This window comes from Rhinoderma darwinii, unplaced genomic scaffold (assembly GCF_050947455.1).
Source record: "Rhinoderma darwinii isolate aRhiDar2 unplaced genomic scaffold, aRhiDar2.hap1 Scaffold_560, whole genome shotgun sequence".
NCBI classification, from domain to species: domain Eukaryota; kingdom Metazoa; phylum Chordata; class Amphibia; order Anura; family Rhinodermatidae; genus Rhinoderma; species Rhinoderma darwinii.
This window is the reverse complement of record NW_027464112.1, coordinates 64,908-76,053: the sequence shown is the minus strand read 5'-3', so window position 1 is coordinate 76,053 and position 11,146 is coordinate 64,908. Positions and strand designations below refer to the sequence as shown.

General features: G+C 46.4%; 1 protein-coding gene across 1 annotated transcript in view; it reads right to left on the bottom strand.

The window, feature by feature from the left end:
• Positions 1-671: 671 nt before the first annotated feature.
• The window catches only part of LOC142723854 (nuclear receptor-binding protein 2-like), a 59,564-nt gene continuing 49,089 nt past the window's right edge, over positions 672-11,146 (bottom strand). The window contains 6 exon segments of the mRNA XM_075848945.1: positions 672-1,131; positions 4,113-4,168; positions 4,808-4,871; positions 9,172-9,192; positions 9,194-9,226; positions 9,510-9,645. Coding sequence (XP_075705060.1) covers positions 1,063-1,131; positions 4,113-4,168; positions 4,808-4,871; positions 9,172-9,192; positions 9,194-9,226; positions 9,510-9,645 — 379 coding nt within the window. The 3' untranslated portion in view covers positions 672-1,062.

Sequence of the window (11,146 nt, the reverse complement as noted above, 5' to 3'; positions counted from 1 at the left end):
CTCACCGTATGTTCCATCACCAGCCTACTCCTCATGCCTCACCCTATGTTCCATCACCAGCCTACTGCTCATGCCTCACCCTATGTTCCATCACCAGCCTACTCCTCATGCCTCACCGTATGTTCCATCACCAGCCTACTCCTCATGCCTCACCGCATGTTCCATCACCAGCCTACTCCTCATGCCTCACCCTATGTTCCATCACCAGCCTACTCCTCATGCCTCACCCTATGTTCCATCACCAGCCTACTCCTCATGCCTCACCCTATGTTCCATAACCAGCCTACTCCTCATAGTTCACCCTATGTTCCATCACAAGACTACTCCTCATGCCTCACCCTATGTTCCATCACCAGCCTACTCCTCATGCCTCACCGTATGTTCCATCACCAGCCTACTCTTCATGCCTCACCCTATGTTCTAACTCCTACATCTCAATGGGACTGTTCTATAATCCGTGACCCTTGTGCTACTTAATAAACCCTCCAAAATGTCCTCTGCGTGGCCCTGTAATCATAATTGTGTATGTAACAGGAACAGTTATCACTACTCATATGTAACAGGAACAGTTATGACTACTCATCTGACGCGTTTCTATCATTCTCAGAGAACGAGACCTTATTTCCATCCTCTCCAGGGAACCAAGAGTAGATACTTCTAATTAATGGGACTTGTTGAGTAATTTGCATTATAATTAAGACTTTATCAATCTCCTCCTCAGCAATCAGCAGAAAGACAAATGTTTATTCAGTTCAGGACAAGGTGCGTTCAGGTGCTTGTTGCTGGTGAACACGTAGCGTAGACTGCACAATTAACTCCTTCACGGTCAAGAAATTCACGACGCAATGCAGTTTAAAAGTAATGTACTGCCGACCTCTCCCCGGAGGCTTTTCTAGGTGCAGTCCTCATCGGTGCTGGAGCCAAAACGCCTTAAAAGGATGGAAACCAAATGGCGTTTGCCTCCATCTCCTCCTTTTCAGCCATGTGCGGCACCTGACAACTTTGTGCCATTCAAGGCCATCCCGGTAACAATCTTCCCCAGTGTGGACACCGCTGCGGCTGTCAGTTCAGAGGGGGGCGATGCTTGTGCAGAGCGTCTTCCAAGAAATTGGCCATTTTCTGGCAGTCCTCCTAGAGCAACCAATCAGAGAAAGGAGATAAATTAACGTTAATCAGAGGAACCAAATGAAAATGGTGAAAACTCAGAGGACAGGGATTTATTAACCCCTTTATAACTGGATGCAACTTTATCTCTAAACGATCCAATGCATTTTGAAGCTGAAATCTCACATAAAAATGAAGCAAGTGACGCGCGTGGCGGCGGCGGCGTACGCGCCAGTTACTGCCCTGCACTTTATTTCATGTGAGTAAGAGTTTAATCTTTGCTTTTCCTGGCAAGGTTTCAGCACTATCTGCATATTTGATGTCAGAGGTTTTTCAAGGTGATGATTTAATACACCTCTATTGTGATATGTACTGACCTTTACTTATAGACGTATCTCCGCAACATATATACCTCGCCGTGCTGCTGTTACCTAATGTAGCAAAATAATCTCATATCTCACCCCATGGAAACCAATGTGGCGTTGTATATTTGGTGTTTGATATCATTTTATATTTTTTTAATTTTTGTAATACATTATATATTTGTGTTTTTATCGTTGTTGTTGTTGTTGTTTAAATTAATAAATAAACATCTTTTTGATACAATATATATATTCAAGTCTATATGCTCCTTTTGGTTTAGATCACCATTCAGTGCCTAGTGTAGAGACGACACATCCCAGAATGCAAATCACTAGAACATGCTCAGTTTAAAAACTGAACAAGCTGGAATTGCGGGAAGATTTAAGCTCTGAAGCCAGCAGAATAGTGAGTACAGCTCTGGAGTATAATACTGGATGTAACTCAGGATCAGTACAGGATATAACTCAGGATCAGTACAGGATAAGTAATGTAATGTATGTACACAGTGACTCCACCAGCAGAATAGTGAGTGCAGCTCTGGAGTATAATACAGGATATAACTCAGGATCAGTACAGGATAAGTAATGTAATGTATGTACACAGTGATTCCACCATCAGAATAGTGAGTGCAGCTCTGGAGAATAATACAGGATATAACTCAGGATCAGTACGGGATAAGTAATGTAATGTATGTACACAGTGACTCCACCAGCAGAATAGTGAGTGCAGCTCTGGAGTATAATACTGGATGTAACTCAGGATCAGTACAGGATAAGTAATGTAATGTATGTACACAGTGATTCCACCAGCAGAATAGTGAGTGCAGCTCTGGTGTATAATACAGGATATAACTCAGGATCAGTACAGGATAAGTAATGTAATGTATGTACACAGTGACTCCACCAGCAGAATAGTGAGTGCAGCTCTGGAGTATAATACATGATGTAACTCAGGATCAGTACAGGATAAGTAATGTAATGTATGTACACAGTGACTCCACCAGCAGAATAGTGAGTGCAGCTCTGGAGTATAATACAGGATGTAACTCAGGATCAGTATAGGATAAGTAATGTAATGTATGTACACAGTGACTCCACCAGCAGAATAGTGAGGGCAGCTCTGGATTATAATACAGGATGTAACTCAGGATCAGTACAGGATAAGTAATGTAATGTATGTACACAGTGACTCCACCAGCAGAATAGTGAGTGCAGCTCTGGAGTATAATACAGGATGTAACTCAGGATCAGTACAGGATAAGTAATGTAATGTATGTACACAGTGACTCCACCAGCAGAATAGTGAGGGCAGCTCTGGAGTATAATACAGGATGTAACTCAGGATCAGTACAGGATAAGTAATGTAATGTACGTACACAGTGATTCCACCAGCAGAATAGTGAGTGCAGCTCTGGAGTATAATACAGGATGTAACTCAGGATCAGTGCAGGATAAGTAATGTAATGTATGTACACAGTGACTCCACCAGCAGAACAGTGAGTGCAGCTCTGGAGTATAATACAGGATGTAACTCAGGATCAGTACAGGATAAGTAATGTAATGTATGTACACAGTGATTCCACCAGCAGAATAGTGAGTGCAGCTCTGGAGTATAATACAGGATGTAACTCAGGATCAGTGCAGGATAAGTAATGTAATGTATGTACACAGTGACTCCACCAGCAGAACAGTGAGTGCAGCTCTGGAGTATAATACAGGATGTAACTCAGGATCAGTACAGGATAAGTAATGTATGTATGTATGTACACAGTGACCACCAGCAGAATAGTGAGTGCAGCTCTGGAGTATAATACAGGATATAACTCAGGATCAGTACAGGATAAGTAATGTAATGTATGTACACAGTGACTCCACCAGCAGAATAGTGAGTGCAGCTCTGGAGTATAATACAGGATGTAACACAGGATCAGTAATGTAATGTATGTACACAGTGACTCCACCAGCAGAACAGTGAGTGCAGCTCTGGAGTATAATACAGGATGTAACTCAGGATCAGTACAGGATAAGTAATGTATGTATGTATGTACACAGTGACCACCAGCAGAATAGTGAGTGCAGCTCTGGAGTATAATACAGGATATAACTCAGGATCAGTGCAGGATAAGTAATGTAATGTATGTACACAGTGACTCCACCAGCAGAATAGTGAGTGCAGCTCTGGAGTATAATACAAGATATAACTCAGGATCAGTACAGGATAAGTAATGTAATGTATGTACAAAGTGACTCCACCAGCAGAATAGTGAGTGCAGCTCTGGAGTATAATACTGGCTGTATTACAGCTATGATTTCCTGGAGGACTCTTTGAAGTTATGTAATGTGATCACTCAGAGAACCGTACCATCGCCATGCAGGGTATTTCACAATTTTGTAAGATATTCATAAACATTACACCCTTTTCAATCATCTAAACTTCTTGACGTATAAAGCAGTGACACAACCCCTGAAATTCATCAGAGAGATGATCGCTTGCGGCTGGAATCAGGTCACGCAGTCCTGGCAGCTGTGGCCCCAGAGAGATTCAGGTACTCATTGAAACAAATTAAATTTATCGGGGCCTGGAAAATCCAACCGCAAAAATGTGCCCCATGTAAGACCACTACAAATACATTATTATCCACTCACCTCACTGATAAAGCCGTAGTGCACGAGCTCCGAGGCGAGTGTCTGAGAACTTTCATCTACAACAGAAGGAAAAAGACAGAGACTTGAGACACACAACAATCCCACACTCCTCACTCCGCTACCAGTGGAACACGGGCCCGATGTAGTGGTCCCGATGGACCGGACCGCCACTGTTCTTCATTTCTTACACCTAACAACTCTAGTTTGTAACCTGAAGCCACTGGAATGTGCACAGCCGTGTCCCACTACTAGACCACTAATCCTGTTCCATATCCTAGTGCCTTATTATAGAACTAACACGGGAGGAGTGCCCCCTTAACCACAGGTGATGAGAACACCGCTAAATATCTGGTAGCTTTATGTAATCCCACCCATCCCAACGTGAAACTGAATTTTCCCAAAAATGTAGCTATTGGAGGTGTAGAGACAGCAGTCACACACGGGCCCAAGTGCCTGAGAGGGGGCCACATAAAAATACCCCATTATCATAAAAGGTACATGGTAGGTGGGGGGGCCAGTTACAGATTTGACATTGGGTCCAGGAGCTTCAGCCTAGGCCGGTAAATCTTCTATTGTGGTACAACAAAGAATCAGCTGCCACAGACGAGTAAAGATCCTCCTCCCTTTAGTGGCTCCTAGTAGTGGGCGTACGAGGACCATCAGACACGGACTGTCCACAAGGGTCAGGCACTTACTGGGCAGCAGGTCGCAGCTCAGGTGCCGATGTAACTTGTCTTCCAACTTCAGGTACAAGGTGAGCTGGGAAGGAGAAGTCAGAGAGATAAGAGGGCGGACCGGCAGGAGGGGTGTATACAAAAGAGAGTATAGAGGGGGAGGAGACAATGGGATCGGTATAATTCTTAGTAATTACTGATCCCTACGACTGCTCCCATTACAGTGTCCACAAAAAGTTTTCATGTTTTATGATCTCATGACATTGAATACTTTAAGATGAAGGACTGAAGACAAATCTCGGCAAAATTAAATTCTCTCTTTATCTTCTTTCCGTGATTATAGGGGCAGCCATCTTGGCCGAGTCAAAAAACAAGCTAATGACTATTGCAGAGTGTAGTGAGCATGCTCAATGACATGTGCAGGGAGAGGGAGGAGGAGCTGCGTCCATAATCAATTATAGAGTAGTGAGCATGCTTCACGACATGAGCAGGGAGAGGTACAAGGGAGGAGGAGCTGTGTCTGTCATCTATTATAGTGTAGTGAGCATGCTTCACGACATGAGCAGGGAGAGGTACAAGGGAGGAGGAGCTGTGTCCATCATCTATTATTGTGTAGTGAGCATGCTCCATGACATGTGCAGGGAGATGGACAAGGGAGGAGGAGCTGTGTCCATCATCTATTATAGTGTAGTGAGCATGCTCCATGAAATGTGCAGGGAGAGGGAGGGGGAGCTGCGTATATAATTTATTACAGTGTAGGGAGCATGCTTCACGAAATGAGCAGAGAGAGGTACAAGGGAGGAGGAGCTGTGTCCATCATCTATTATTATGTAGTGAGCATGCTCCATGACATGTGCAGGGAGATGGACAAGGGAGGAGGAGCTGTGTCCATCATCTATTATAGTGTAGTGAGCATGCTCCATGAAATGTGCAGGTAGAGGTACAAGGAAGTAGGAGCTGCGTACATGATCTATTATTAATAGTGTGATCCTGTGTTATCTATGATAATGAGATGACTGCTGACCCCACCCCCAGAGGAAGTCACATGTCATGTCCAGGTCATCATCATGTGACTACAGTATTATAAAAATGGCACCATGAAGTCAGAAAAACTATTCAGACAGCTGTGTGACAAGGAAACGGAAAAGTGCCGCCAGGGGATGGAGACGACAATATTTCCACGTGACTGACAAAGACGTTATTAAAAAAAATGTAAAGATGGTGACACAACCGTAAACCTGCCCAAAGCAAACCACCAAGGAGGAGACTGGTCAGTGTCACTGCCGACGAGGCTCCATATAGTGTAGGCAGAGCAATACTGGAGGAGGGGGGACCCTGGAGGAAAACCTGCTGCAGACTGCAAGAGAACCGAGACCCAGCCGAGCAGGAGCAACAATGAAGAACAACGTCCGGGACGCAATGGAGAAATTGTGCGTGAAATCATCTGCTCACAGTCCCCATGTGAAGAAGAATGAGGAGGTAAGTGCCCCCCCCCCCCCGCACCGACTCAAAGCTGTCCCCGCTGCCCCTGGTGCTCCCACTAAATAATGACGTGAGGGGCGTGAATAGTTATGCACTCGGTTATTTTGTGTCCATCACTTTGCAGAGATTTGTTTTCACTTTGACATTTCAGGGGGGGTAAAACTTTTATGTAGGTACTGCACATGTCCAGATAAATGACAGATAAGAGAGGAGTCACATATAGACGACCTACAGAGAGCAGTCACATATAGCCGACCTATAGAGAGCAGTCACATATAGCTGACCTACAGAGGGCAGTCACATATAGCTGACCTACAGAGAGCAGTCACATATAGCTGACCTACAGAGAGCAGTCACATATAGCTGACCTATAAATAGCAGTCACATATAGCTGACCTACAGATGGCAGTCACATATAGCTGACCTACAGAGGGCAGTCACATATAGCTGACCTATAAAGAGCAGTCACATATAGCTGACCTACAGATGGCAGTCACATATAGCTGACCTACAGAGGGCAGTCACATATAGCTGACCTATAAAGAGCAGTCACATATAGCTGACCTACAGATAGCAGTCACATATAGCTGACCTACAGAGAGCAGTCACATATAGCTGACCTACAGAGAGCAGTCACATATAGCTGACCTACAGAGCAGTCACATATAGCTGACCTACAGAGAGCAGTCACATATAGCTGACCTACAGAGGGCAGTCACATATAGCTGACCTATAAAGAGCAGTCACATATAGCTGACCTACAGATGGCAGTCACATATAGCTGACATACAGAGAGCAGTCACATATAGCTGACCCACAGAGGGCAGTCACATATAGCTGCCCTACAGAGAGCAGTCACATATAGCTGACCTACAGAGAGCAGTCACATATAGCTGACCTACAGAGAGCAGTCACATATAGCTGACCTACAGAGGGCAGTCACATATAGCTGACCTATAAAGAGCAGTCACATATAGCTGACCTACAGATGGCAGTCACATATAGCTGACATACAGAGAGCAGTCACATATAGCTGACCCACAGAGGGCAGTCACATATAGCTGCCCTACAGAGAGCAGTCACATATAGCTGACCTACAGAGAGCAGTCACATATAGCTGACCTACAGAGAGCAGTCACATATAGCTGACCTACAGAGAGCAGTCACATATAGCTGACCTACAGAGAGCAGTCACATATAGCTGACCTATAAAGAGCAGTCACATATAGCTGACCCACAGAGGGCAGTCACATATAGCTGACCTACAGAGAGCAGTCACATATAGCTGACCCACAGAGGGCAGTCACATATAGCTGACCCACAGAGAGCAGTCACATATAGCTGACCCACAGAGGGCAGTCACATATAGCTGACCTACAGAGAGCAGTCACATATAGCTGACCTACAGAGAGCAGTCACATATAGCTGACCTACAGAGAGCAGTCACATATAGCTGACCTACAGAGGGCAGTCACATATAGCTGACCTACAGAGGGCAGTCACATATAGCTGACCTACAGAGAGCAGTCACATATAGCTGACCTATAAAGAGCAGTCACATATAGCTGACCTACAGAGAGCAGTCACATATAGCTGACCTACAGAGAGCAGTCACATATAGCTGACCTATAAAGAGCAGTCACATATAGCTGACCCACAGAGGGCAGTCACATATAGCTGACCTACAGAGAGCAGTCACATATAGCTAACCTACAGAGAGCAGTCACATATAGCTGACCCACAGAGGGCAGTCACATATAGCTGACCTACAGAGAGCAGTCACATATAGCTGACCTACAGAGAGCAGTCACATATAGCTGACCTACAGAGAGCAGTCACATATAGCTGACCTACAGAGGGCAGTCACATATAGCTGACCTACAGAGAGCAGTCACATATAGCTGACCTATAAAGAGCAGTCACATATAGCTGACCTACAGAGAGCAGTCACATATAGCTGACCCACAGAGGGCAGTCACTTATAGCTGACCTACAGAGAGCAGTCACATATAGCTGACCCACAGAGGGCAGTCACATATAGCTGACCTACAGAGAGCAGTCACATATAGCTGACCCACAGAGGGCAGTCACATATAGCTGACCTACAGAGAGCAGTCACATATAGCTGACCTACAGAGAGCAGTCACATATAGCTGACCTACAGAGAGCAGTCACATATAGCTGACCTACAGAGAGCAGTCACATATAGCTGACCTACAGAGGGCAGTCACATATAGCTGACCTACAGAGAGTAGTCACATATAGCTGACCTATAAAGAGCAGTCACATATAGCTGACCTTCAGAGGGCAGTCACATATAGCTGACCTACAGAGAGCAGTCACATATAGCTGACCTACAGAGAGCAGTCACATATAGCTGACCTATAAAGAGCAGTCACATATAGCTGACCTACAGAGAGCAGTCACATATAGCTGACCTTCAGAGGGCAGTCACATATAGCTGACCTACAGAGAGCAGTCACATATAGCTGACCTACAGAGGGCAGTCACATATAGCTGACCTACAGAGGGCAGTCACATATAGCGGACCTACAGAGGGCAGTCACATATAGCTGACCTACAGAGAGCAGTCACATATAGCTGACCTACAGAGAGCTGTCACATATAGCTGACCTAGAGAGAGCAGTCACATATAGCTGACCTACAGAGGGCAGTCACATATAGCTGACCTAGAGAGAGCAGTCACATATAGCTGACCTACGGAGGGCAGTCACATATAGCTGACCTATAGAGAGCAGTCATATATAGCTGACCTACAGAGCAGTCACATATAGCTGACCTATAGAGAGCAGTCACATATAGACAACGTATAGAGAGCAGTCACATATATCCGGTCATTATAGGGAGTGCAGGGGGGGTGATGACTTCGATATATCACATACATGTATCCGAGCCTTATCTTCCCCGGCACTCCAGGTTGCAGTGCATCTGTATGACCTGCAGTGAGATGAGAAATATAGAGGGGCTCAGTATACGGAGAGGTACGGCGTCCCGTTATGTCTGCAGGACGCTATACAGCATATATCCCACGTAATGTAATGAGGAGCGAGCCTGGCCTGAACCTCCCCAGGAGACGCACGGACAGGTATTCAGGTATTCTGCACCAGTGGATGTAGAGGACAATCTCCAGACCCCCCATCATTTCACTCCCATCATCCTATAGCATCCGGTCTGATGTGTTCTGCTGTCGTGGGGCAGGAGACTCCCATAGTCCTCTCACCTTCCGGGTCTCCACCTCCAGCGGCTCCGGTGTGGGGGTCTTGGCAGTCTGTAAGTCTTCCTGGGACTGTGAGAGCGTTCGTGGCAACACATGAGGGCGAGACACGGCAAAGTTCATGAGAGGGTAAATCCCATTCCTACAAGAACCACAAGGTTTATAAATAGAAGGAGGAAAAAGATTCCCCCAAGAGAGAAACCGAGAGGGGCGGCATGAGAGACAGACATAACGAGGGGTCGAGAGAGACAGACATAACGAGGGGTAGAGAGAGACAGACATAACGAGGGGTCGAGAGAGACAGACATAACGAGGGGTCGAGAGAGACAGACATAACGAGGGGTAGAGAGAGACAGACATAACGAGGGGTCGAGAGAGACAGACATAACGAGGGGTCGAGAGAGACAGACATAACGAGGGGTCGAGAGAGACAGACATAACGAGGGGTAGAGAGACAGACATAACGAGGGGTAGAGAGAGACAGACATAACGAGGGGTAGAGAGAGACAGACATAACGAGGGGTAGAGAGAGACAGACATAACGAGGGGTCGAGAGAGACAGACATAACGAGGGGTAGAGAGAGACAGACATAACGAGGGGTAGAGAGAGACAGACATAACGAGGGGTCGAGAGAGACAGACATAACGAGGGGTCGAGAGAGACAGACATAACGAGGGGTCGAGAGAGACAGACATAACGAGGGGTCGAGAGAGACAGACATAACGAGGGGTCGAGAGAGACAGACATAACGAGGGGTCGAGAGAGACAGACATAACGAGGGGTAGAGAGAGACAGACATAACGAGGGGTCGAGAGACAGACATAACGAGGGGTCGAGAGAGACAGACATAACGAGGGGTCGAGAGAGACAGACATAACGAGGGGTCGAGAGAGACAGACATAACGAGGGGTCGAGAGAGACAGACATAACGAGGGGTCGAGAGAGACAGACATAACGAGGGGTAGAGAGAGACAGACATAACGAGGGGTCGAGAGAGACAGACATAACGAAAGGTCGAGAGACAGACATAACGAGGGGTAGAGAGAGACAGACATAACGAGGGGTCGAGAGAGACAGACATAACGAGGGGTCGAGAGAGACAGACATAACGAGGGGTAGAGAGAGACAGACATAACGAGGGGTCGAGAGAGACAGACATAACGAGGGGTAGAGAGAGACAGACATAACGAGGGGTAGAGAGAGACAGCCATAACGAGGGGTCGAGAGAGACAGACATAACGAGGGGTCGAGAGAGACAGACATAACGAGGGGTAGAGAGAGACAGACATAACGAGGGGTAGAGAGAGAGACAGACATAACGAGGGGTAGAGAGAGACAGACATAACGAGGGGTCGAGAGAGACAGCCATAACGAGGGGTAGAGAGAGACAGTCATAACGAGGGGTCGAGAGAGAGACAGACATAACGAGGGGTAGAGAGAGACAGACATAACGAGGGGTAGAGAGAGACAGACATAACGAGGGGTCGAGAGACAGCCATAACGAGGGGTAGAGAGAGAGACAGACATAACGAGGGGTAGAGAGAGAGACAGACATAACGAGGGGTAGAGAGAGACAGACATAACGAAGGGTAGTGCCTCCGAGGTAGTGCCACACAGCCCCCTCCTCCCAGGGAGTGCCACA